This window comes from Pongo abelii, chromosome 16 (genome assembly GCF_028885655.2).
Source record: "Pongo abelii isolate AG06213 chromosome 16, NHGRI_mPonAbe1-v2.0_pri, whole genome shotgun sequence".
In the NCBI taxonomy this organism is placed as follows: domain Eukaryota; kingdom Metazoa; phylum Chordata; class Mammalia; order Primates; family Hominidae; genus Pongo; species Pongo abelii.
The window spans coordinates 44,422,566-44,450,483 of record NC_072001.2 but is presented as its reverse complement, the minus strand read 5'-3'; the positions used below and the strand labels follow the sequence as shown (position 1 = coordinate 44,450,483).

General features: G+C 50.3%; 1 protein-coding gene across 6 annotated transcripts; it reads left to right on the top strand.

The window, feature by feature from the left end:
* Positions 1–156: 156 nt before the first annotated feature.
* RPAP1 (RNA polymerase II associated protein 1) lies at positions 157–27,885 on the top strand. Of its 6 annotated transcripts, none has more exons than XM_009249740.4 (25): positions 157–414; positions 7,439–7,695; positions 7,991–8,139; positions 8,423–8,512; positions 9,009–9,129; positions 9,708–9,929; positions 13,498–13,677; positions 14,721–14,836; positions 15,133–15,231; positions 16,362–16,463; positions 16,671–16,838; positions 17,093–17,275; positions 17,397–17,531; positions 17,630–17,800; positions 19,868–20,025; positions 20,757–20,915; positions 21,039–21,240; positions 21,655–21,764; positions 22,048–22,243; positions 22,781–22,933; positions 23,152–23,294; positions 23,878–24,634; positions 26,875–27,051; positions 27,200–27,259; positions 27,366–27,885. In XM_009249740.4, exons 2-25 carry the CDS (start codon positions 7,515–7,517, stop codon positions 27,513–27,515), a joined length of 4,182 nt encoding a protein of 1,393 aa, XP_009248015.2. In that variant the 5' UTR covers positions 157–414; positions 7,439–7,514; the 3' UTR covers positions 27,516–27,885.
* Positions 27,886–27,918: the final 33 nt, after the last annotated feature.

Genomic DNA, 27,918 nt, shown 5'->3' with positions numbered 1-27,918 from the left:
ACAAAAATTAGACAGACGTGGTGGCGGGCACCTGTAATCCCAGCTACTCGGGAGTCTGAGGCACAAGAATCGCTTGAGCCCGGGAGGCGGAGGTTCCAGTGAGCCGAGATTGCGCCACAGCACTCCAGCCTGTGCGACAGAGCAAGACTCTGTCTCAAAACAAAAAAACAAAAAACAAAAAAAAAGGATGTGTGCTCTGGGTGATGGTATAGAACTTACGTGGGGGTAATAAACCACCAGCCGTGCAGCACCGCGCTCACCAGTCCGCTACCCTGAACAAGCAAAGCCCAGAAGGCTCCGAGATAAGCCCGGGAGAGGCGTAGCTGGGCTGCGGGGCGGAAGCTGGAATCTGGCGGCGGCGGAAACGCGATCTCTGCGGGGCAAGATGGCGGCGCCCAGACAGGCCTGGAGCACGTAGGTGGCGGGGCTGGAGGGACGGATTTCAGGTGATCTGGGAGGAGGACCCAGGGTAGCGTGTCCAGTTTCTTTGCTGGAACCTGCCTGCGGGCCTGTGGTCTGTAAGGGAGCAACTGTGGCCTCCTCTGTGCATAGATCTCGGGCGCGGCCCTTCAACGGGCGGCGAAAGCTGCGACTCGGTGATTCCTCATTGTAGAGTTGGGTGGTCCAGGAGGCTTAACTGGAGCCCTTGATCTGAGCGGTAAGGGCAGTCACGCGTCCCGACTTGGGATTGGATCCTGGCTCTGGAGGATAGGCTGCAATGTAAAAGCCCCAGAGACTCCTCCGGGGCCAAGATAAACCCAGAGGTCCATTGTTAGGACTACTTTTTTTTTTACGAGTTACTCTTTAGGCATTATTCTTTAAGATTACAGGCGTGAGCCACCGCGCCCGGCCAACCCATTCTTATTCTATTAATAACTGAAAATGTTATCATTTCTAGCACGGATTGGTTCTGGACAAATCTGCGCTGAATTTGTGGGGAAACACACTGGTGGCTTTACTTAGGACTAAAATAATTGTTACAGAGGTTTATTTATATAAGTAACAGGCACTGGGCTAGGCGCTTTGCGTGCATAGTCATTTAAATCCTCACACATTTCCTATTATATAGGACCTGTTACTCACATTTTACAGTTGTGGAAATGGGACTTAAGACAGCATAGAGGCCGCGCACGGTGGCTCACGCCTGTAATCCCAGCACTTTGGGAGGCCGAGGCGGGCGGGTCACCTGAGGTCAGGAGTTCGAGACCAGTCTGGCCAACATGGTGAAACCCCGTCTCTACTAAAATAATACAAAAAATTAGCCGGGCGTGGTGGCAGGCGCCTGTAATCCCAGCTACTCGGGAGCCTGAGGCAGGAGAATCACTTGAACCCAGGAGGCGGAGGTTGCAGTGTGCCGAGATCGTGCTATTGCACTCCAGCCTGGGCAACAAGAGGGAGAGTCTGTCTCAAAAAAAAAAAAAAGGACAACATAGATAACTTGCCTAATTTTGCACATTTAGTGCATTTAGTAAGTAGTGGAACTGGTATTTGACTTCTGGCCTATTGATTCCAAAACTGGTGCCCATAACCCCCCTGGCTCTCTTTGTGATGTAGGTATGGCGCACCCTGTGAAGTGAGCTGGACTTTGCTTTTGGGTTACACGAATCCATGGATAAGTAGGAGGAATTGTTTCTGCTTATGTAGAATCTTACAGGAGTGAATTGTTAACATACTATGGATTCTCACTTCATCTAGTTCAGCCTTCCTTAGGGCCTTTGGGTAGACACTGGGGTAGGAGACTTTTTCCTTGTTTGTTGGCCGGGCTGCCCAACAATTAGATATGGTTATCTGCCCTTTGGCTATATAAATAATAAGAATCATAACTGGCGTTTGTGTCCTTTCATGTATGAGACTCTGTTCTAATCTTCTTACATATATATAATTAATTCAGGAGGTAGGTACAGTTATCTTCATGTTACAGATGAGGAAACAAGCACAGTAACTTCAGTAAAATACCTTGCTTAAGCTTACACAGTTAAAAAATGGCAGAGCCTGGATTTGAACACAGGCAGTCCATTTTCATACTGTTTACCTCCCATCCAGGAAAAGGCACATCTGTATACTTTGCTGTGGTCATGCTACAAATAGTACTTAATACAAGTTCTATGCCAAATTTAAGATGAAATTTTGTAGACAGGTCTTTGCTCACTTCATCCACTTCCTTCAGTTCTCTACTTATCTAAGTTTTCTCTTTCAATATTGACCTCTATTTTTAACCTTTAGGGATTTTTCCCACCTCCGAAATCGTGTAGCACTGATCTTCTATGTGATTAATTTGATCACTGGGATGTACTGCCTTGTAAATTTATTTGTGTGTTTACCATATTCTCTCACCCCAAATTTGGGTACATCATTGACCAAAGGAAGACCTTTACAATCTTGGAGACATCATTTAAACTGTAAACCTTTAGAATTTCTAGACTTGTGTGGGCAAAGAGAGATAATGAAGTGGGAAATTATTGAAAGACCCAGCATTTCGGCATGGTCTCTGTCTCCCCAGTAAGCCCCTTGAACCCAGGGACTGAATTTTACCTCTATTTCTTTATATTTACAGCCCCTTGTACACCACTCAGCCCAGAGTACACTCTCAAAAAAATTTTTTGATAATGTTCTTAAGGTCACACCGTCATGTGATTGTTTCACCATTTCTACCCCTTTTAGCCTGCCTCCAACCCCTGTGTTGGGACATGTTTCCAATGCTGGCTTAGTTATTAGATCTGATCCTGCTTAGAAGTAGATGAAGAAAAAGTAAGGAGATGTGTCATTCAGCACTTTTTTTTTTTTTTTTTTTTTTTTTTTTTTTTGAGACAGAGTCTCATGCTCTGTCCCCCAGGCTGGAGTGCAGTGGCACGATCTCGGCTCATTGCAACCTCCACCTCCCGGGTTCATGCCATTCTCCTGCCTCAGCCTCCACAGTAGCTGGGACTACAGGCACGCGCCACCACACCCAGCTAATTTTTTGTATTTTTAGTAGAGATAGCATTTCACCGTGTTAGCCAGGATGGTCTCGATCTCCCGACCTCGTGATCTGCCTGCCTTGGCCTCCCAAAGTGCTGGGATTACAGGCATGAGCCACCATGCCCGGCCTTCATTCAGCACTATTGTTAGTTCCAGCTGTCTAGCTTGTCTACCTCTCCATCTCATCCTCCTTCAACTTTTAGGAGGTAGTCAACTTCATCATGTTCTCCCATGTACCATATTTATTCCCTGTTTTTTTTTTTTTTTTTTTCGAGGTGGAGTCTAACTCTGTCACCCAAGCTGGAGTGCAGTGGCTCAATCTTGGCTCACTGCAACCTCCGCCTCCTGGGTTCAAACCATTCTCCTGCCTCAGCCTCCCAAGTAGCTTGGGAGTACAGGCACATGCCACCACACCTGCCTAATTTTTTTGTATTTTTAGTAGAGATGGGGTTTCACCATGTTGGCCAAGCTGGTCTTGAACTCCTGACCTCAAATGATCCACCCACCTCAGCCTCAAAGTGCTGGGATTACAGGCATGAGCCACTGTACCCGGCCCTATTCCCTGCTTCTATACCTTTGCCCAGCTCTCCCTTCTGGCTGGAGGCCTATCTTATCCTTCAAGGTCTGGTTCAGTGGTTTTCAACTGGGGGTGATTTTTTCCAAGGTGACATTTGGCAATGTCTGGAGACATTTTTACTTGTCACAACTAGGGGAGGAGGTTTGATGATGACATCTAGTGGGTAAAAGCCAGGAATGCCGCTAAACATCCTACAGTGCACAGGACAGCTTCCCACAGCAAAGAATTACCCAGCCATAAAGATCAGTAGTCCCTATTGAGAAAGCTTAGTGTAGTTCCAGCCTTTGCTCTTCAGGAGATTCTTTATAGTTCTTCCCCATCTGCCTCACTATTCCAGACTTCCAGGACACCCAGGCGCCACACAGCAGTAGGCAGTAGAACATAGTGGGTAAGAGCATGGCCTGACTGGGATTGAATCCTAATCCTAGCACTTACTTACACTAAGACCTTGGGCAAATACTTAACTTCTCAGCACTATTCTTTTCTCAGCTGTAAAATTTGAATAATAGTAGTAACTGGCCCGTTGCAGTGGCTCATGCCTGTAATCCCAGCACTTTGGGAGGCAGAGGCGGGCGGATCACCTGAGGTCGGGAGTTCGAGACCAGCCTGACCAACATGGAGAAACCCCGTCTCTACTAAAAATACAAAATTAGCTGGGCATGGTGGCACATGCCTATAATCCCAGCTACTAGGGAGACTGAGGCAGGAGAATCGCTTGAACCTGGGAGGCAGAGGTTGCAGTGAGCCGAGATCGTGCCATTGTACTCCAGCCTGGGCAACAAGAGTGAAACTCCATCTCAAAGAAAAAAAAAAATAGTAGTAGCCCACCTCCTAGGCTGTTATGAGGATTAAATGAATGAATATGGAAAAAGTGCTTAGAGAACATTATGTGGTGCATACTAAGTGCTCAATAAGTGTTAGATATAACAATATTTTTATTATTATCAGCATCTAGCTCAGGGGTTCCAAAACTAGCCAGCCAGCTAGCAGATATCTTTGTTTGGCCAGCCCAGTGTTTTTTGTTTTATAATTGAGATATGGTTTATATACCACAGAAGTCATCGTTTTATTTTATTATTATTATTTTTTTGAGACGGAGTCTCACTCTGTCGCCCAGGCTGGAGTGCAGTGGTGCGATCTTGGCTCACCGCAGCCTCCGCCTCCCCAGTTCAAGTGATTCTTCTGCCTCAGCCTCCTAAGTAGCTGGGATTACAGGCACCTGCCACCACACTCAGCTAATTTTTTTTGTATTTTTAGTAGAGACTTCACCATGTTAGTCAGGCTGGTTTGAACTCCTCACCTCGTGAGCCACCTGTCTCAGCCTCCCAAAGTGCTGGGATTACCAACGTGAGCCACCGAGCCTGGCCAGAATTCATCATTTTAAAAGTTTACAGGCCAGGTGCAGTAGCTCAGGCCTGTAATCCCAGCACTTTGGGAGCCCGAGGTGGGCAGATTTCTTGAGCCCAGGAGATCGAGACCAGCCTGGACAACATGGTGAAACCCTGTCTTTGCAAAAAACACAAAAATTGCGGGGCACGGTGGCTCACAGCTGTAATCCCAGCACTTTGGGAGGCCAAGGCAGGCGGATCATGAGGTCAGGAGTTCAAGATCAGCCTGACCAACATGGTGAAACCCTGTCTCTACTGAAAAACTACAAAAAATTAGCCAGGCATGGTGGTGGGCGCCTGTAATCCCAGCTACTCAGGAGGCTGAGGCAGGAGAATCACTTGAACCTGGGAGTCAGAGGTTGCAGTGAACCGAGATCACGCCATTGCACACCAGCCTGGACAACAAGAGCAAAACTCTGTCTCAAAAAAAAAAAAAAAAACCCAAAAATTAGCTGAGTGTGGTGGTGCATCTGTAGTCCTAGCTTTTTGGGAGACTGAGGTGGGAGGACGGCTTAAGCCCAGGAGGTAGAGGTTGCAGTGAGCCACGATCATGCTACTGCACTCCAGCCTGGGTGACAGAGCCAGACCCTGTCACAATAAATTAATAAAGTTTACAATTCATGGCTTTTAGTACATTCACAAGGTTGAACATTTTCATTACTCCAAAAAGATGCTCCATACCCATTAGCTGTCAATTCCCATTTCCCTCCAGCTCTCCTAGCCCCTGGCAACTACTAATCTACTTTCTGTCTCTATGGATTTGCCTATTTTGGACATTCCATATGAATAGAATCATACAATATGAGGCCCTTTCTGGCTAGCTTCTTTCTTTCTTTTCACTAAATAAAATGTTTCTGAGTCATATAGCTTCTTTCACTTAGCATAATGTTTTCAATGTTTGTGCATTAGAACTTCATTCCTTTTTATTGACAAATACATTTAAGGTCTCTATGTTAATTTCTTTTTTGCCTTTGTGCCATGGTTACGTAAAGTCTTAACCTTTGGAGAAACTGGGTGAAGACTACATATGGAAACTGTTCATACTATCTATATAAATCTGTAAATCTAACATTATAACCAATCACAAGTTTAAAAAGTACATAAATTTACAGTATATAGAGAAAAATAGAAATGTGCATATTTTATCATGATACAAAACAAACATTTGATTGCTGACTTGTTTGTTGATTTTTTTGTGTGTTTTTTCTTTCCTTTTTTATCCTCTAAGCCTCTGATCACTTAATCATTGTCAAGGTTGAGCAGATAGAGAAGTGCATACATTCTGCAGCTTGAGTGCCTAACTTGAGATTCTGTTTCTGACATTTACTGTGGATTTGGGGCAATTAAATTAACTTTCTGTGTCAAGTGGGAGGATCACTCAAGCCTAGGAGTTTGAGGCTGTAGTAAGCTATGATAGCAGACTGCATTCCAACCTAGGTGACAGAGTGAGATCCTGTCTGTTTTTTTTTTTTTTTTTTTTTTTTGAGACAGAGTCTCACTCTGTCGCCCAAGCTGGAGTGCAGTGGCTCCATCTCAGATCACTGCAAGCTCTGCCTCCCGGGTTCACACCATTCTCCTGCCTTAGCCTCCCGAGTAGCTGGGAATACAGGTGCCCGCCACCATGCCCGGCTAGTTTTTTATATTTTTAGTAGAGACAGGGTTTCACTGTGTTAGCCAGGATGGTCTCGATCTCCTGACCTCGTAATCCACACGCCTCGGCCTCCCAAAGTGCCGTGATTACAGGCGTGAGCCACCGCATCTGGCCAATGCAATTGTTTTCTTAATTCCATTTTCTGCATGTTCTTTGCTAGTGCGTAGACATAATTTTTTTTGTTTTGAGACGGAGTTTTACTCTTGTTGCCCAGGCTGGAGTGCAATGGTGCGATCTCGGCTCACAGCAGCCTCCATCTCCCAGGTTCAAGCGATTCTCCTGTCTCAGCTTCCCAAGTAGCTGGGATTACAGGCACCCACCACAACGCCCAGCTAATTTTTTGTATTTTTAGTAGAGATGGGGTTTCACCATGTTGGCCAGGCTGGTCTTGAACTCCTGGCCTCAGGTGACCCACCCGTCTTGGCCTTACAGAGTGCTGGGATTACGGGCGTGAGCCACTGCGCCTGGCCACAAATGTTTTTTATATTGATATTTTACAGCCCAAGGTTTTAATAATTTACATTGGCCTTTAGGCCAAGCATGTTCTCTCCAGTTTGATACAGAATCATCACCCCCCATTATGATAACATTTATCTGCCCGGCCCTGATGACATTTTCCTCAGGTCTCCTGCTGGTTGTTCCTGAGAGTTTTATCACCCATAGATTGTAAACAACCTAAGTTGGCTATAAATATTGTTGCTAGGCTGATGACATCAGGGAGGGCTGAAGACAGGGAACGGCAGTAAGGTATGAATGAGGAGGAATGAGTTCATGTGAACCCCAGGATAAAGAAGATCTTCGCTGATGCCCAATAAAGAGAATCAGGTTCAGTTGCAGAGGGCCCATATTCTTTCTTGCTCTTAGGGATGAATAAGAGGGAATCCCCACACGGAGACACTGCTGGAGAGAGTCGTATTGGGGAGGCAGCTGGAGCAGCAAGATGCTGTCGAGACCGAAGCCAGGGGAGTCCGAGGTGGACCTGCTGCGCTTCCAGAGTCAGTTTCTCGCAGCTGGTGCAGCCCCAGCAGTGCAGTTGGTGAAGAAAGGAAATAGGGGCGGTGGTGATGCCAACTCAGACCGGCCTCCGCTCCAGGACCATCGGGATGTGGTGATGTTGGACAGTGAGTTCCCGTGGATGTGAGGCTGAGAAGTAGAGAGGGTACAGCCTCGGGCCCCTCCCTCTTCCTGTTGTGGTTGGATTCAGACACATCATTATTATTTCAGACACTGCATAGCCTGTGTTTCTGCAGCCCCATTTTACAGAGGAAGAAAATGAGGCTCAAAGAGGTTAAATATCTTACCCAAGATGACACAGCTTGAGCCAGGGCCCCATGGCAGCTGTCTTTCTTCCCTAGCCTGCAGTGTCTTCCTAGGAAGGTGCGCATATACTCACGTTTGGGATCTTTTCTTTCTCAGATCTCCCAGATTTGCCCCCAGCTTTGGTCCCTTCTCCTCCGAAGAGAGCCAGGCCCAGCCCTGGCCACTGCCTGCCTGAGGATGAGGACCCAGAGGAGAGGCTAAGGAGGCATGATCAGCACATTACTGCTGTCTTGACTAAGATTATTGTGCGTCTCACTCTGGCTGAGTAGGATAAGCTGTTCTAGGGCAACAGGGATATTGGATGCTTGGGGTGGGTGAGGCTTATCAGTGGAGGGTGCTTCAGAAAGGTAGACTTTTACCCCCTGAGGTCAGGTTGGGGGCTGGGTTAGAATCACTGCCCTGAAGGGAGGAGGGTCCATAACCCCCCAGAATGAGGTTCTCATCGTTCAGAACTGGGCTAATAGGATAGGGTCCAGCCTGGGGAAGTTTCTCCATTGTGCTTCACAACTTTGTGCTTTGTTGCTACAGGAACGAGATACAAGTTCAGTGGCCGTGAATCTGCCTGTGCCCAGTGGCGTTGCTTTCCCCGCTGTGTTCCTTCGCTCGCGGGACACACAGGTAGGCAAGGGTAAGCTTAGGTGGTGCTTAGGAGACAGACAGGTGAGTCTCATAGTGCATCTTCTCCAGGCAGGTAGTTTTAATGATGATAAGCAATTTCATTTATAAAGTAGGACCATACTAAGCACTTTATACCCATTACTTCTTTTAATCTTCATAACAAACATATAAGGCAGGTATCATGATAATACCTTGGGGACGAGGAGTCCTTATTCCCATTTTTCATATGAGGAAACTGAGACCCCAAAGAGATAAATAACTTGTCCAACACCACACATCTAATAGGTAGAAGAGCTAGAACTTCAACCCAAGTCTGTCAGAGTCTAAGACCTTTACTCCTATAGACCTCTCCTTTTTCTGAGAACTAGGGTTGTGATCCCTGGAAATTGAGCAAAGCCCCTTTTATCTCTTTGTTCCAGAGGCCTTGATATAAAGAGGTTGAGAGGAAAGTGGGATGATGAGCATCAGTAACCTGGGTTTTCTTTTTGCCCCACAGGGGAAATCAGCAACATCTGGTAAGAGAAGCATCTTTGCCCAGGAAATTGCGGCAAGGAGGATAGCTGAAGCCAAGGGCCCATCAGTTGGGGAAGTTGTGCCCAACCTGGGCCCACCAGAGGGTGAGCCGGGGTTGAAGAGGATTGGGCTTGGCCTTTTTAAAAGACACAATCATAGGGTCATTTTTGAAGATATGTCTTCCTGCCTCAAATGAGAGGTGCATTTGAGCCATCTCAAGTAGTCTGAGAATACTAGGTATGGGAGGCTTGGGTCCATATCTCAGTCTCAGGTGCTGGGAGTGGGGCAGGCCATTATGCAGTCCTAAGAGAAAGGGAATAGGGCAGAAGTGTCTGGCAGAGACTGTAAAATAAATGTGTTGGCCAAGATCCTTTTAATGATGCAAATTATTAGCTGAACAGCTGGGAGCAGGCCCCTGGCTATAGATGCTTGCCTAGATGTCTAAGAGAAGAGTCAGAAATTAGGATGTTTCTGAGGAAAACCTTTTCATATAAGTACTAGGGAAGCAGTGAGTGGAGAAGCCACCTGGAGTCGCTGCGCCAGACCCAGTGGGGTCTCCACTCTGAGGAAAGCTTGGGTCTATACCTGTCTCCAGGGCTAACAGGCTTATAGAAGAAGGCCAAAAAGCCCAGTTAGAGTCATGGAGGACAGAATAATGAATGTGATCATACCTTTCTTCCAGGTGCCGTGACCTGTGAGACACCCACTCCTAGGGACCAGGGCTGCCAGCTTCCTGGGAGCAGCCACAGCTTTCAGGGACCCAATCTGGTCACAGGGAAGGGGCTCAGGGATCAAGAAGCTGAGCAGGAAGCCCAGACTATCCATGAAGAGAACATAGCAAGACTGCAGGCCATGGCTCCTGAGGAGATCCTGCAGGAACAGCAGCGGTTGCTGGCCCAGCTTGGTATGGGTGCCTGGCTTTCCTGCTGAGACCAGGCTAGGAGAGGAATACCACTTATTGAGCTAGGCTTACTGTGAGTTCCGGGCACTGTGCTGAGTACTTTAATGCTTTTTTTTTTTTTTTTTTTTTGAGATGGTCTTGCTCTGTCACCCAGGCTGGAATGCAGTGGCACGATTTCGGCTCACTGCAACCGCCACCTTCACGGCTCAAGCAATCCTCCCACTTTAGCCTCCTGTGTAGCTGGGATTACAGGCACACAGCACCACACTCAGCTAATTTTTTTTTTTTTTTTTTTGGGGACAGAGTTTCACTCTTGTTGCCTAGGCTGGAATGCAATAGCACAATCTCGGCTCACCACAACCTCCGCCTCCCAGATTCAAGAGATTCTCCTACCTCAGCCTCTTGAGTAGCTGGAATTACAGGCATCTGCCACCGCGCCCGGCTAATTTTTTGTATTTTTAGTAGAGGTGGGGTTTCTCCATGTTGGTCAGGCTGGTCTCAAACTCCCAACCTCAGGTGATGTGCCCTCCTCGGCCTCCCAAAGTGCTGGGATTACAAGCATGAACCACGCCCGGCCTTTCTTTTTTTTTTTTTTTTTTTTGAGATGGAGTTTCACTCTTGTTGCCCAGGTTGGAGTGCAATGGCGTGGTCTAGGCTCACTGCAACCTCCGCTTCCTGGGTTCAAATGATTCTCCTGCCTCAGCCTCCTGAGCATCTGGGATTACAGGCGCCCATCACCATACCCAACTAATTTTTGTATTTTTAGTAGAGACGTGGTTTCACCATGTTGGCCAGGCTGGTGTCGAACTCCTGACCTCAGGTGATCCACTGGCCTTGGCCTCCCAAAGTGCTGGGATTACAGATGTGAGCCACTGCGCCTAGGCTTTTTTTTTTTTTTAAGACAGATTTTTCCTCTTGTTGCCCAGGCTGGAGTGCAGTGGCGCAATCTCTGCTCACTGCAGCCTCCGCCTCCCAGGTTCAAGCAATTCTCCTGTCTCAGCCTCCAAAGTAGCTGGGATTACAGGCGCCTGCCACCATTCCTGGCTAATTTTTTGTATTTTTAGTAGAGACGGGGTTTCCATGTGTTGGCCAGGCTGGTTTCGAACTCTTGACCTCAGGTGGATCAAAGTGCCTCCCAAAGTGCTGGGATTACAGGTGTGAGCCACCGTGCCTGGCCCCCCGCGAATTTCTTTTAAGGTTTTTGTAGAGATGACGTCTCACTATATTGCACAGGTTGGTTTTTGTTTTTTGTTTTTTGTTTTCAGAGTCTCCCTCTGTCACCCAGGCTGGAGTGCAATGGCACTATCTCGGCTCACTGCAACCTCTGCCTCCCAGGTTCAAGTGATTCTTGTGCCTCAGCCTTTTCAGCAGCTGGGATTAGAGGTGTGTACCACCATGCTTGGCTAATTTTTTTTATTTTCAGTAGAGATGGGGTCTCACCATATTGGCCAGGCTAGTTTCAAACTTCTGGCATCAAGTGATCCACCAACCTCAGCCTCCCAAAGTGCTGGGATTACAGGCATGAGCCACCGTGCCTGACCTTTAATGCATTATTCAGTTCTGTCCTTAAAATTGTCCTGTGAGATAGGTGGTATTAACCATATTTTACTTATGAAAAAAAACTGAGGCCTACAATTTAAAAGAAATTCTACCCAGGTCACACAGCTTATAAGGAGCACAGGATTTAAACCCAGATCTACCCGGTCTCATAGGCCCTGCTTTTTTTTTTTTTTTTTTTTTTGAGACGGAGTCTCGCTCTGTTGCCCTGGCTGGAGTGCAGTGGCACGATCTCAGCTCACTGCAACCTGTGCCTCCCAAGTTCAAGCGATTCTCCTGCCTCAGCCTTCTGAGTAACTGGGATTACAGATGTGCACCACCACACCCAGCTAATTTTTTTGTATTTTTAGTAGAGATGGGTTTCACCATATTGGCCAGGCTGGTCTTGAACTCCTGACCTCAAGAGACCCATCTGCCTCGGCCTGCTGAAGTGCTGCGATTTTTTTTTGAGATGGTCACCGCGCTCAGCCAAGGCCCTGCTTTTTAACCACTGTGCTATGTATAACTATACTACCCCGGTATAGTATACACTATGCTTTATTATAGCTATACTCTAGTATACGTATAGTCTCTTCTACTCTGTGATACTGTTCTAGGCTATACCTCCCCCCTAGTGTCTGTTCACCAAAATGCCAGGCACTCAGTCAATCTTGTTACCCACTGTATACTAGCACCTCTGTAGAGTATAATACGTGTTAGGGCTCAGTATGGTGCCTTGCACCTGTAATTCCAGCACTTTGGGAGGTTGAGGTGAGAGGATTGCTTGAGGCCAAGAGTTCAAGACCAGCTTGGGCAACATCATGAGACCCCATCTCTACAAAAAATAAAGATACAAAAAATTACAGCCAGGTGTGGAGGCTCACGCCTGTAATCCCAGCACTTTGGGAGGCTGAGGTGGGCGGATCTCAAGATCAAGACATTGAGACCATCCTGGCCAACATGGTGAAACCCTGTCTCTACTAAAAATATAAAAATTAGCTGGGCATGGTGGCACACGCCTGTAGTCCCAGCTACTCGGGAGGCTGAGGCAAGAAAATCACTTGAACCCGGGAGGCAGACCTTGCAGTGAGCCGAGATCGTGCCACGGCACTCCAGCCTGGGCGACAGAGTGAGACTCTGTCTCAAAAAAAAAAAAAAAAATTAGCCAGGTATGGTAGTGCATGCCTGTAGTCCCAGTTATTTGGGAGGCTGAGGTGGGAGGATTGCTTGAGCCCAGGAGTTTGAGGCTATGGTGAGCTACGATTGTGCCACTGCACTCCAGCATGGGTAACAGAGCAAGACCCTATCTCTTTAAAAATATATATATACAGCCTGACTAACATGGTAAAACCCCGTCTCTAGTAAAAATACAAAAATTAGCTGGGCGTGGTGGCAGGCACTTTTAATCCCAGCTACTCAGGAGGCTGAGGCAGGAGAATCCCTTGAACCTGGGAGATGGAGTTTGCAGTAAGTTGAGATTGCACCACTGCACTCCAGCCTGGGCGACAGAGCGAGACTCCATCTCAAAAAAAAAATATATATATATATAAAATATATATATATAATATATATATAATATATATAATATATATTATATATATATTATATATTATATATATATAATATATATATGTAAGTATGTGTGCATAAATTAGCTAAGAGAAGGAAATTCTTTCCGTAAATGCCTTCTTTTTGGCCCTAGTCAACATTAACTTATTCATTCTACAGCCACTTAACGTTGGAACTGTGACCTGAAACCAAAGACAAGGATAGGCATAGGAACCTGGGCCAGTGGACTGGGAGGGATAGAGGGAAAGGTGGGCAGGTGGGCAGGCGGGCCTAGTGACCCCACAGGTGTGAGAAGGCTGGGTCATTGACGGGCCACAGGAGCACCCAGAAGGCTCAGGCCCAGGCTCGGAAGCAGCTTGTCCTGTCCTTGGCACCCACAGACAGGTGATATTCAGCAGGTTCCAGGTCTGTAGGAGGCCAGGGAGGATCTACCCTCACTCACTCTCCCCTCTACCTTCGCCTCTAGACCCCAGCTTGGTTGCTTTCTTGAGATCTCACAGCCGCACGCAAGAGCAAACAGGAGAGACGGCCTCTGAGGAGCAGAGGCCAGGAGGACCCTCTGCTAATGTCACCAAGGAGGAACCCCTCATGTCAGCTTTTGCCAGTGAGCCCAGGAAGGGAGACAAGCTGGATTCAGAAGCCCCAGGTTTGCAGGAGGCGGGGGTCATATTTTGGTGGATAAAAGTAGGGGAAATTGTCCCTTCTCCTAGGCCTGGCAAATGAGAGAAGAGAGAAGCTTCTGTGCTTTTGGACATCTAACATTAATCCTCATTATTGGCTTCAAGTCAGTCTTCATTGCTGATGCATGTCTTCTTCCTGCACATGCTTCCTGTTTTCTTGTCCTGTTACTGCTCCTTCTCCGCTTTCCCTTTTAAGAGGCAGCAATGCGTGATGGCTGAATCCCACTCCACCCACTCCCGGCAGACTATCTTCCTGCCCTTGCTGTAGCTGCCCCAGCTCTGACTCTGTCCATCCCACTGTTCTTTCTCTCTCTGCTCACAGTGTTGGGGGAAAGATGGCGGGGCCAGGGTAATGAGAGAGGCAGAATCTGACAAAGGTCTTATGAACATGCCAGACCAGAAGCAGAGAGGCCAGTGGAAGCACTCATTTCCCAGAAACTAGATTATTTCATTAGTGATTAACAAAATAAGAAATTGAATTATGAGAGCCAGGAACCTCATGCCCCCGGAGGAGCTCCAGGCCAGCTGAGCAGGTTGGGTGGGGGTAGGCGTGAAGGAGGAAAATGCTGTGGGATTTGTTTCTGTATCCTGCCCCCCAGGAGCAGTATAGCTGCCTCCTCCTCGTTGTCCCCACTCTCCTACTGCTTTAAGGGCTGGTACTGGAAAGTGGAGATGGTGCCTTCCTGACATATGTGGTCCTCCTCCTTCCTTTTTTTATCCTTTCTTTCTCTTTCTTCCTTCTCTTTCTCCTCCTCTCTCCCCTCCCAACAAATCCTTGGGGTCAGCAAGGGGCTGGAGCCCAGGATGGAGTGTGTCTGTCATATTTGAGACTTTCACCCCAGCCCCAGGAGTTCCAGTCCCTGGGCCATGCCATTTAGCCATAACTGAGGGTAGAAGCTGGCAGATCCTGGAACGGAAGTGGATGTGGCAGCTGCTGGGTGATGGTGGGGATCCCTGTGGATAGTGAGCTGAGCCCTTTGGGTAATACTGTCATGCTCTGTCTCCCCAGCTCTGGCACTGCCCGTGACCCCTCAGAAAGAATGGCTGCACATGGACACTGTCGAGCTGGAGAAGCTCCACTGGACCCAGGACTTGCCCCCTGTCCAGCGGCGGCAGACACAAGAGGTGAGGAGGGCCAGCTGGCCTACAAGGGGAGGGTGAGATAGGGCAGGAAAGGAGCTGCTGCCCTTGCCCTCAGAACTCAGGCCTTTCTATTGCCCAGAGCCTGAGAAGCATCTCTCCTTTGCTGTCACCCACCTTTCCCATCACTCTGCCTGGCTCCCAAGGCCAGATAAGCCCCATTTCTGGTTAGAAGTAGAGTCAGTACCTAAGTCCTGAAAGGCCTGGGATTAAAGGTGGGGAGTGGGTGTGGGAAGGTTGCTGGAGCCCCCAGACCACAGTCCTCTTTCTCTTCCCATTAGAGGATGCAGGCTCGATTCAGTCTTCAGGGAGAACTACTGGCCCCTGACGTGGACCTGCCCACCCACCTGGGTCTGCACCACCATGGAGAGGAGGCAGAGGTGAGGCACGGGACTGGAGAGGATGGGGCAGCTTTTTTAACAACCCCATGGAAAAGGATCTCTGGTCAACTGCCTTTGACCTTCTGTGTGCCCTGTTCTAGTTCATGCCCTTGCTGTGCATTCAGTTTCTTTTTTTGGAGACGGAATCTCGCTCTGGCCGAGGCTGGAGTGCAGCGGTATGATCTTGGCTCACTGCAGCCTCCACCTCCCAGGTTCAAGCCATTCTCCTGCCTCAGCCTCCTGACTAGCTGGGATTACAGGCGCGTGCCACCATGTCCAGCTAATTTTTGTATTTTTAGTAGAGACGGGGTTTCACCGTGTTAGCCAGGATGGTCTTGATCTGAGCCTGTGATCCGCCTGCCTCGGCCTCCCAAAGTGCTGGGATTACAGGCATGGCATTCAGTTTCTTGGGCTCAAAATCTTGATCCTCCCTCCGTATTCTGGTCAGTTGCTAGAATTTGCCGATCTTCTGTCACCTCCTCATGATGCCTCCTGCACTGTGGCCTTGCTTCCTCTGTCTGCTCACTCTCCATGCCCTCCATTCTCCGCACCCCTGCTATTCCATGTCTCTCGGGGCTGCCGTGCTGATTTCTTCCAGCTCAGCTCAGGCCATGCCTTGCCTCCAGAAGTTTCCCAGCTTCCCTCTGCTCACAGAATAAGGTTCTGGTCTCAGCTGGGCAAGATACTCCTTCCACCTTTTGTCCCTGCTGGCCCTGCTGCTCTGCCTCCTCCACTTCCTGCTACACCACTCTGCTGGCCTCTCCCCACATACCTCCTGTGCTCAGGGCCCTCCAGGACTCCACTCACTCCAGCAAATGCCTTTGCCTTTTGCTCCATGTCAGGCCATCGAAGCTCTACCCATCCACTGAGACCAATTCAATTTTCCAGGTCCCCTTCTCTCTTTCTCCTGTCCGCTGGTCGCAAATTAAACATCAGTTACCACATTCCTCTGCATCTGCCTCATGGCATGGTTACTTGTATGCAAGTCTTATCTTTACCGGCTTGAGGCTCCATGGAAAGCAGGGCAGATTTCACTTATTTATCTTTGTCTTTCCTGTGATACCTTGCTTGGTGTTTTGGGGGCACTGTGCTGTATCCTGGCTGCTTCTGACTTCTTGTCCCTGCCCCAGAGAGCGGGGTACTCCCTACAGGAGCTGTTCCACCTGACCCGCAGCCAGGTTTCCCAGCAGAGAGCACTGGCACTGCATGTGTTGGCCCAGGTCATCAGCAGGGTGAGTGGATTGCCAGCCTCGTCCTGCCCACCCTTCCCTTCACCCCACAGCCTCAGACTTCCCCATCTCCTGCCCTTTTCACTCTGGCTCACTAGCCAGCTATGTGCTTTTAACAACCTAGGATCATAGGGGGGCAAATGAAGGATTAGGGCAAAGCCTCTAGATAACTTCAGCATCTTCAGCAAGGTTTTATCCTCCTGCCCCCAGGCCCAGGCTGGTGAGTTTGGGGACCGGCTAGCAGGCAGTGTCTTAAGCCTCCTTTTGGATGCTGGTTTCCTCTTCCTACTGCGTTTCTCCTTGGATGACAGAGTGGATGGGGTCATTGCAACCGCCATCCGTGCTCTTCGGGCTCTGCTGGTGGCTCCTGGAGATGAGGTACCACAGGGATAGGAATGGGGCTTGGGCTGGGAGGTGCCAGGGTCCATATTCCTGTTCCTGGGCATGGCCCCATTGCTAAGGCTTTGCAGGCAAGATGTAGAATGGGTTGGCAGGCGTCTCCCTCATCTCCTAAAGTCCCTAAAGCCCAGGAGGCTTGCCTTTCTGGTTTTTTTTGGGGAGCATCCTCTCTACTCCTGGATCCATTTCCTGGCCCCTTCAGCATTGCCCCCCAACTCCCGTTCCTCTGGCAGGAGCTCCTCGACAGCACCTTCTCTTGGTACCATGGAGCTTTGACGTTCCCTCTGATGCCCAGCCAGGAGGACAAGGAGGATGAGGACGAGGATGAAGAATGCACAGCAGGAAAAGCAAAAAGGAAAAGCCCTGAAGAAGAAAGCCGGCCTCCACCTGACCTGGCCCGACATGATGTCATCAAGGTAAAGGGACAGCTTCTTTCCCATCCCATGGCCCAGGGGACAAGCACATGCTGGAAAGAGGGGCCATCAATGCCCAGGGTCCAGCTGCATTTGTCAGTGGGTTTCTCTCTCCAACTCCCAGGGGCTCCTGGCTACCAGCCTGCTGCCTCGGCTGCGCTACGTGCTGGAGGTGACATACCCAGGACCTGCTGTGGTCCTTGACATCCTGGCCGTGCTCATCCGCCTGGCCCGGCATTCCCTGGAGTCAGCCACAAGGGTGAGAAAAAAGGGAGCAGGGAATGGGCAAAAAGCCTAGCTGGGCCTTGTCTTGACCCACAGCCTCCCTGCTTCCCTTTTTCCTCCTGTCTCCCATAGGTCCTGGAGTGCCCTCGGCTGATAGAGACCATAGTTCGAGAGTTCTTGCCCACCAGTTGGTCTCCTGTGGGGGCAGGGCCTACCCCTAGTCTATACAAAGTACCCTGTGCTACTGCCATGAAACTACTTCGTGTCCTGGCCTCAGCTGGGAGGAATATTGCTGCCCGGCTGGTGAGCAGGACACAGGGCGAGGGATGGGGGAATGCATGGGACAGGGTTGGGTTGGGAGCTAAACATGGCTCCTGAACTCTGGGTGGCTAGCTCTTGCCATCTTCTTCCTCTCTGATCCAGTTGCTTAGAAATGCGACAGAAACCACCAGGCATGAACCTGTTTACTGGAGCCTGTTTACTGGAGCCTGGTGCATCATATAGGTCTACTGTGGTCTCATGATGTGATAGGAGGTCTCCCTGTTTCCTAGACCCAGATCAGAAGGGCCTCATGCGCATAGGCATTCATCACCTATAGCCAAGTAGCCCTAGAGAAGGTGCCCAGCAAGCCTTGCTATAAAGAGGGAGGGCTGGGTGTAGTGGCTCAGGCCTGTAATCCCAGCACTTTGGGAGGCCAAGGCAGGGGGAACACTTGGGGCCAGGAGTTCAGGGGCCAGCCTGGACAACATAGCAAGACTCTGTCTCTACAAAAAACAAAAACAAAAAATTAGCTAGATATGGTAGCACGTGCCTGTAGTCTCAGCTACTCGGTAGGCTGAGGTAGAAGGATCACTTGAGCTGGGAGGTTGAGGCTGCAGTGGGCTGATTGCACCAATCACTGCACTACAGCCTAGGCAACAGGGTGAGACCCCGTCTCAAAAATACTACTACTGGCCAGGTGCAGTGGCTCACGCCTGTAATCCCAACACTTTGGGAGGCCGAGGTGGTGGATCACTTGAGGTCAGGAGTTCGAGACCAGCCTGGCCAATATGGCAAAACCCCGTCTCTACTAAAACTACAAAAATTAGCCAGGTGTAGTGGTGTGAGCCTGTAGTTCCAGCTACTTGGGAGGCTGAGGCAGGAGAATTGCTTGAACCCGGGAGATGGAGGGTGGAGTGAGCCGAGATCACACCACTGCATTCCAGCCTGGGTGGCAGAGCAAGACTACATCTAAAAAAAATAATAGGGCCGGGCGCGGTGGCTCACACCTGTAATCCCAGCACTTTGGGAGGCCAAGGGAAGTGGATCATGAGGTCAGGAGTTCAAGACCAGCCTGACCAAGATGGTGAAACCCTGTCTCTACTAAAAATACAAAAAATTAGCCAGGCCTGGTGGCATGCGCCTGTAATCCCAGCTACTCCAGAGGCTGAGGCAGAGAATTACTTAAACCTGGAGGGGCGGAGATTGCAGTGAGCCAAGATTGCACCACTGCACTCCAGCCTGGGCAACAGAGCGAGACTCTGTCTCAAAAATAAATAAATAAATAAAAATAAAAAAATAGGCCTGGTGCGGTGGCTCACGCCTGTAATCCCAGCACTTTGGGAGGCTGAGGCAGGTAGGTCACGAGGTCAGGAGATCGAGACCATCCTGGCTAACACTGTGAAACCCCGTCTCTACTAAAAATACAAAAAATTAGCCAGGCGTGGTGGCACACACCTGTAGTCCCAGCTACTCAGGAGGCTGAGACAGGAGAATTGCTTGAACCCAGGAGGTGGAGCTTGCAGTGAGCTGAGATCACGCCACTGCACTCCAGCCTGGGTGACAGAGCGAGACTCCATCTAAAAAAATAATAATAATAAAAATAAAAAAATAATAGGGGCCAGGTGCGGTGGCTCACACCTGTAATCCCAACGTTTTGGAAGGCCGAGGTGGGTGGATCACGAGGTCAGCAGTTCAAGACCAGCCTGGCCAACATAATGAAACCCTGTCTCTACTAAAAATACAAAAATTAGCCCGGCATGGTGGCACATGCCTGTAGTCCCAGCTACTCGGGAGGCTGAGGCAGGAGAGTCTCTTGAACCTGGGAGACAGAAGTTGTGGTGAGCCAAGATCACGCCACTGCACTTCAGCCTGGGCAACAGAGCAAGACTCTGTCTCAAAATAATAATAAATGATAAAAAATAACATAATAAAATTGAAATTTTAAATAAATAATAAAATAAGAAGGAAGGGCAGGGTGGATGAGGTATGACTTTGTGGCACCAGAGGGGCCTGGGTCAGGGTTGAGTTAAGCCACCCTCTGTCCAGCTGAGAGTAGCTGGACTTGAGACTCACAGCTGACCCTGATCCCCAGACTCTGCCCATTTCCAGTTGAGCAGCTTTGATCTCCGGAGCCGCCTGTGCCGCTTCATAGCTGAGGCTCCCCAAGAACTGGCCTTGCCCCCAGAGGAAGCTGAGACGCTGAGCACCGAGGCCCTCCGTCTGTGGGCTGTGGCTGCCTCCTATGGCCAGGGCGGTCACCTTTACAGGTGAGGAGAGGCAGGGGGTAGGCTCCCCCTAGACACCTTCAGTTCTGCTCTTTTGGACAAATCAAACATCTCAGCCTTGCTCAAGGTCCCAAGCTTGGAGGAAGGATAAGAATGAGTGGGAGGGCTTCTGCCAGATGTGAAAAGGCTTAGGAGTCAGGCCCAGCCAGGGAAGAGGGGGATAAACCTGGCTGGATTTGAGTATTCTATGCTCAAAATCATTGGCCGGGCACGGTGGCTCATGTCTGTAATCCCAGCACTTTGGGATGCCAAGGTGTATCGCGAAGTCAGGAGTTCGAGACCATACTGGCCAATATGGTGAAACCCCATCTCTACTAAAAATACAAAAATTAGCCAGGCGTGGTGGCACACACCTGTAATCCCAACTACTCGGGAGGCTGAGGCAGGAGAATCGGTTTAACCTGGGCGGCAGAGGTTGCAGTGAGCCAAGATCACTCCATCACTCCACTGCATTCCAGCCTGGGCAACAGAATCTGTCTCAAAAAAAAAAAAAAGTATTGGTATCTGTGAAATCACATTTAAATTCCCTGTTGGGGGCAGCCTTGAAGGACAACATCCTTTCCATTCTTTAGGGCTGAGCCTTCCAAAAGTGCCCCACTCTTCCTCCTCATCCTCCTTTACCAAACTGCAGATCCCTGGGTCAGGGCTGTGACCTGTGTCTCATGTCTCCACTTGCTTTCATACAGTGAAAATCAGTCCCTGTTCTTCCCTAGGGAGCTCTACCCAGTGCTGATTCGGGCCTTGCAGGTGGTGCCGCGGAACCTCAGCACCCACCCACCTCAGCCCCTGTCCATGCAGCGGATAGCCTCACTGCTCACTCTCCTCACCCAGCTAACCCTGGCAGCTGGCAGCACCCCTGCTGAAACCATCAGGTAGTTTATAGCCAGGACCCACAGGACAGGTGGAGGGCTCCTCCACAGGGCTGGGGTGACTGGAGCGTAAAGGGCCATGAGGCAGCCAGATCCTCACTGTGGCCCCCTTTGTCACTTTTGTAGTGATTCTGCTGAGGCCAGCCTCTCGGCCACCCCTTCCTTAGTCACTTGGACACAGGTGTCTGGGCTCCAGCCTCTTGTTGAGCCGTGTCTAAGGCAGACCTTGAAGTTGCTGTCCAGACCTGAGATGTGGAGAGCCGTGGGCCCAGTGCCCATTGCCTGCCTGTTGTTCCTGGGAGCCTACTACCAGGCCTGGAGCCAGCAAGTGAGTGCCTCCTGCCGGCCGCCCACCAGGCCCCGAACCCTGCCTTCAGCTACATTCCACCCGTTGCTCCCTCTCTGTGTCCATCTCTCCACTCCTACTTCCCCATTTACTATCTTCCCTTTTAATTCCTACCCTTCCTCCTCTTTCCACCTCCATATCCCCGTGGAGCTTCCCAGGAGCCATTTGGTGGGGACCAGAGAGCCCATGCAGCAGCTCAGCCTTCCTGTAGCCTGTGTGCTCCCTCTTTATGCCCCCTACACATCGGGGCCTTCTCTCCCTTCAGAAGGCTCAGCCTGCAGAAGCCTCCAAATGTGCTCTTTTGGGCTCTTGGGATGGTGGCATTGGCCTGGGTACACAGGGTCTAGGAGAATGAATGGCTGGGCCATCAGCTCAGTGAATTCCTTGGTCTACCAGCCAAGCTTATGCCCGGAGGATTGGCTCCAGGACATGGAGCGCCTGTCAGAGGAGCTGTTGCTGCCACTGCTGAGTCAGCCCACCCTGGGCAGCCTGTGGGATTCCCTTAGGTATGTACTGTGTTTGGTAGCTGGGGGAAGCAGGGGAGGAGGCAGTTTCTTTCCTTGTGGGATTCCTGGGTCCAGCTCCCAGGTCCATCCCAGGGTGCAGGCCCTCAGCCCAAGGGAAACCTGAGTCCCTAGCAGGCAGCAGTGGGGTGGGCTCTGAGGAGTGTGAGCAGCACTGACCTCCACAGCCAGACCCCCGTTAGTCTTAGGTACAGACCCAGCAGCTCTTTCCAGCCTGGCACACGCCAGTCCAGAGTCCCCCTCAGACTCTCCACTTCACCTACAGGCACTGCTCCCTTCTCTGCAACCCGTTGTCCTGTGTGCCAGCCCCTGAAGCTCCCCCCAGCCTCGTGTCACTGGGCTGCTCGGGAGGCTGCCCCCGTCTCAGTCTGGCTGGCTCAGCCTCACCCTTCCCATTCCTCACTGCCCTCCTCTCTCTGCTTAATACCCTGGCCCAGATCCACAAGGGGCTGTGTGGCCAGGTAAGTGTGGGGTGCCTGATTAGGGGCCAGGCAAGGGGCCAAGATGGCAGGAATCAGAAAGAAAGTGGGAGGGTGGGATGGGCGTGGTGGCTCACGCCTGTAATCCCAGCACTTTGGGAGGCCGAGGTGGGCAGATCACCTGAGGTCGGGAGTTCGAGACCAGCCTGGCCAACATGGAGAAACCCCATCTCTACTAAAAATACAAAATTAGCCAGGCATGATGGCACATGCCTGTAATCCCAGCTACTCGGGAGGCTGAGGCAGGAGAATCGCTTGAACCCGGGAGGCAGAGGTTGCGGTGAGCTGAGATCACACCATTGCACTCCAGCCTGGGCAACAAGAGCGAAACTCCGTCTCAAAAAAAACCAAAAAGAAAGTGGGAGGGTGACCTATGGGGAAGGGAGGCCGTCCTATGGGGAAGGGAGGCCTTCTGCCGGCACTCATTTCCCTGAGTCTGGAGAGAGGGGCAGCCACCTGGGGAGCCCTAGAAGGCATCAGAGTCAATTTCTAGATCTGAACAAAATTGCTTTTCCTCAGCTGGCTGCCATATTGGCTGCCCCGGGACTCCAGAATTACTTCCTCCAGTGTGTGGCTCCTGGGGCTGCCCCACACCTCACACCTTTCTCTGCATGGGCCCTGCGCCATGAGTACCACCTGCAGTACCTGGCACTCGCTCTGGCCCAGAAAGCGGTAGGTCCCCCTGTCTGACAGTTTCTGCCCCCCATCCCGTTATTTCCTTCCTGTTTCTGTGGAACCCAGCCTGCTTCTGCCAGGCCATGCAGCTCCCACTTTCCTCCAGACATGCCCTGGACCTGTGCCCTTCAGCCTCACTTTTATCCTCTTCCTCACTTCTCTCTGCCACGTCCCCTTCTCCTGTACTAGGTAGTTCCCTGCTTTTCTGTCTGCAGGCAGCGCTGCAGCCACTGCCAGCCACCCATGCTGCCCTCTATCATGGTATGGCCTTGGCCCTGCTGAGCCGGCTGCTGCCCGGAAGTGAGTACCTCACCCATGAGCTGCTGCTGAGCTGTGTATTCCGGCTGGAGTTCCTCCCGTAAGTGCTTGGTTGGTGGCATCAACTCAGCCCTTTTGGATGCTGCTGCAGTTAACAGAGCAGCCCTGAATTTGGAGCCAGGAGACCTAAATTCTCTTTCTTCCACGGATGACACTTAACTCTTCCGAGCTTCCATTACCTCATTAGTGAAGTGAGGATCAGGCTAACCACACCCAAGAATGATTGTGAGACTTCAGTGTGACTGCATGGCTAAAACAATGGTATATAAATCAGTTACACACATGTAATAGCCATCAGCTACTGTTTACTCTGTGTCTGATACTCCCTTATGTATTTATCTACATTTTAAGTATTTTACTTGGGCCATGAGATAGATACTATTATTATCCTTATTTTACTCCGAGGGAATGGAGGCCCAGAGAAGTTATGTAAACTCATGCCTAGGCAGCTGGCTGTAGTGTGCATCCTCTTAACTGCTACACAGCACTGCGCGGGAAATTGTTAAGGGAGCAGAGAGGCACAGGTCTGGACCTGGGAGCCTCCAGGAAGTTCCAAAGAGCTGGTACAGCCTCCAAGTGCTGTGGTTCCAGCCCTCATTTTTGGCTTTTGGGTCCCATTACAGGGAAAGAACATCAGGGGGTCCAGAGGCAGCTGACTTCTCTGACCAGCTGTCGTTAGGAAGCAGCAGGGTCCCTTGGTGTGGGCAAGGGACTCTGCTGGCTCAGGCCTGCCAGGACCTCCCCAGCATCCGCAGCTGCTACCTGACTCATTGCTCGCCAGCCCGAGCCAGTCTGCTGGCCTCCCAGGCTCTGCACCGAGGGGAGCTACAGCGAGTCCCAACCCTGCTACTGCCCATGCCTACGGAGCCTCTGCTGCCCACCGACTGGCCCTTCCTGCCACTGATTCGCCTCTACCACCGGGCTTCAGACACCCCCTCGGGACTCTCTCCCACAGACACCATGGGCACAGCCATGCGGGTCCTGCAGTGGGTGCTAGTTCTGGAGAGCTGGCGCCCCCAGGCTCTCTGGGCTGTGCCCCCTGCTGCCCGCCTGGCACGGCTCATGTGTGTGTTTCTGGTGGACAGTGAGCTGTTCCGGGAGTCCCCAGTACAGCATCTGGTGGCAGCCCTCCTCGCCCAGCTCTGTCAGCCTCAAGTCTTGCCAAACCTCAACCTGGACTGCCCACTCCCTGGCCTGACGTCTTTCCCTGACCTCTATGCCAACTTTCTGGATCATTTTGAGGCTGTCTCTTTTGGGGACCACCTCTTTGGGGCCCTGGTCCTCCTGCCCCTGCAGCGTCGGTTCAGTGTCACCTTGCGCCTTGCCCTCTTTGGGGAACACGTGGGAACCTTGCGAGCTCTGAGCCTGCCTCTGACCCAGGTACTTTCTCAGCCCAGCAGGACCTGCAAGGGTACCCTGCACTGGGCCTCGGGGGCAGTCCTGAGCCTTGAGGAGCTTTGGAAGACCTCAGCTTCCTCATCTTACCTCTTGGGGGCTTTGAGGGGATTAAGAGAATCAATGAAAAGGGCTTAACGTGGGCTGGGTGTGGTGGCTCACGCCTGTAATTCCATCACTCTGGGAAGCCGAGGTGGGTGGATCACTTGAGGTCAGGAGTTTGAGACCAGCCTAGGCAACATAGTGAAACCCCATTTCTACTAAAAATACAAAACTTAGCTGGGCGTGGTTGCAGGTGCCTGTAGTCCCAGCTACTCGGGAGGCTGAGGCAGGAGAATCGCTTGAACCTGGGAGGCGGAGGCGACAGTGAGCCGAGATCGCACCACTGCACTCCAGCCTGGGTGACAGAGCAAGACCCTGTCTCAAAAAAGAAAAAAGAAAAGGGTTTAACATGGTATCTGGCATATAATGGATATTCATTACTATTAATAAGGCATAGCTCCTTGCTTATCAGTGCTACAGTCTAGATAAGAAGAGATTTACTGAAAACCTACATAGTTGTGAATTATTCAGATGCTAGGTGTTGTCAGGATTCAGAGAAGGGAAAGATCAAATTGGGCTTTGTGGAAGAAGTGGGGATTGACCCAGGCACTGTAGGTTGGGTAGAATTTGAATTGGTGAGGAGGTAGAAAGGAAGGAGATTCCTAGCAGAATAACATAAGCAAAGGGAGCATGACAAAGGGCAGAAGGAGGGAGAAGAGATTTCTGTTGGGAACTTAAGGCTAAAAATAAGAAGTGAAGTCTGAGAGGGCCTCAAATATTAGGCTAAGGACTTAAATTTATAAGCTGTAAAGAGTTACTATGTTTGCCAGGTGCGGTGGCTCATGCCTGTAATCCCAGCACTTTGGGAGGCCGAGGTGGGCAGATCATCTGAGGTCAAGAGTTTGAGACCAGCTGGCCAACATGGTGAAACCCTGTCTCTACTAAAAAAAATACAAAAAATTAGCCGGGTGTGGTGGTGCGCGCCTGTAATCCCAGCTACTCCGGAGGCTGAGGCAGGAGAATCGCTTGAACCCAGGAGGCAGAGGTTGCCGTGAGCCGAGATCATAGCACTGCACTCCAGCCTGGGCAACAAGAGTGAAACTCCATCTCAAAAAAGGAAAAAAAAAAAAAAAAAAGAGTTACTATGTTATGGCTGGGTGAGGTGGCTCATGACTGTAATCCAACATTTTGGGAGGCCAAGGTGGGAGGATCACTTGAGGCCAAGAGTTTCAGACCAGCTTGGGCAAGAAAGCTAGATGCCATCTCTACAAAAAATTATTTGAAAATTAGCCAGACCTGGTGATTTGCCCGTAGACCCAGTTACTCAGGAGCCTGAGGCAGGAGGATCACTTGAGCTCAGCAGGTTGAGGCTGCCGGTGAGCTATGATCATACCACTGCATTCCAGACTTGGAAATAGAACAAGACTCTATTTAAAAAAAAAAAAAAAAAGAAAAAGAAATTATTGTATTTTCTTTTTTGTTTTTAAGATTTCGTTTTTTTGTTTTTTATTTTTTTTTTTGAGACAGAGTCTCACGCTGTTGCTCAGGCTGGAGTGCAATGGCCTGATGATCTTGGTTCACTGCAACCTCTAGCTCCCAGGTTCAAGCAATTCTCCTGCCTCAGCCTCCTGAGTACCTGGGATTACAGGAACACAGCACCATGCCCGGCTAATTTTTTTTTTTTTTTGAGACGAAGTCTCGCTCTGTTGCCCAGGCTGGAGTGCAGTGGCGTGCTCAGCTCACTGCAACCTCCGCCCCCGGGTTCAAGTGATTCCCCTGCTTCAGCCTCCCAAGCAGCTGGGACTACAAGCACCCACCACCATGCCCAGCTAATTTTTGTATTTTCCATAGAGATGGGGTTTCACCATGTTGGCCAGGCTGGTCTTGAATTCCTAACTTCATGTGATCCGCCTGCCTCAGCCTCCTAAGTGCTGGGATTACAGGCGTGGCCCACTACACATGGCCAATTTCATGCTTTTTAATGGCTGCTTCTCAGTTCCCAGTTTTCCCCGACGTCTGCTCTGTAGTCTTTAACCCTGATCCTTGTGCTAGAAGGACAGATGTCTGTCTAGGACCTGATCTCTGCCCTCATGATTTGCTTTCATGTGATCATTATCCACGCACCTTATGGATGTATATAGATTCCTACTCTCCCCCTCAGCACGTCATTTCCCCTGTCACAGTTGCCTGTGTCCCTGGAGTGTTACACAGTGCCTCCTGAAGACAACCTGGCCCTCCTTCAGCTCTACTTCCGGACCCTGGTTACTGGTGCGCTCCGTCCACGTTGGTGCCCCGTGCTCTATGCTGTGGCTGTGGCTCATGTCAATAGCTTCATCTTCTCTCAGGACCCACAGAGCTCAGTAAGTTACATCTCCATCTTCAGAGAAAGGAAGGGAGCTAGCAATTGAGCTGCCTCTGGGCCAGCTGGGGAAGAGGTAAGTGTCAAGCAAGGCCAGTGGTGGGTACCAGCCCTCGGCTCAGTGCCACCTCTCCCTGTTCTGCTTCTAGGATGAGGTAAAAGCTGCCCGCAGGAGTATGCTGCAGAAAACATGGCTGCTGGCAGATGAGGTAGGGTCAGGGCCATTAGGAGGGTGAGACATTAGAGGATCTTGGGGGACAGAGACCACAACAGGATCTCATTATCCACTTCATAAGGTTTCTTTCCTTTCTGCAGGGTCTCCGGCAGCACCTCCTGCACTATAAGCTTCCCAATGTCACGCTCCCAGAGGGCTTTGAGCTCTATTCTCAGTTGCCCCCTCTGCGTCATCAGTACCTCCAGAGACTGACTTCAACAGTTCTCCAAAATGGGGGATCAGAGACCTAGGATAGTTGATATAGATGGAAAGATGGGTACATTGTCCTGTATCCAGCCTTTCAACAGATGCCTGGCCAGACGAAGGACATTGTGTCCTAATGGTAGGCAGAAGACCAAGAAGCAGAAGGCTTGCCTTCCTGGGAGCAGGTTGTTTGAGCTGTTTTAGAGCAGAGTGAGCCCTACCATTACATCCTGATATCTGGGGCTTCTGAAGGTCTGTGCTGGGAGTGAAGAGTGGCTTAGCTATTTACCCCCTCTTTGGGGACAGGGCAAACTAAATGCATCCCTTCTTACCTAACTCCTGCCCAACCCCTGCCCCGGGCTGAGGTATATGAATGCTATAGCTGTGCATTAAAATAAATGCTTTTTATCTCCTGGACATCTGATTTGGACTGATTTCAGCCATGTTAGT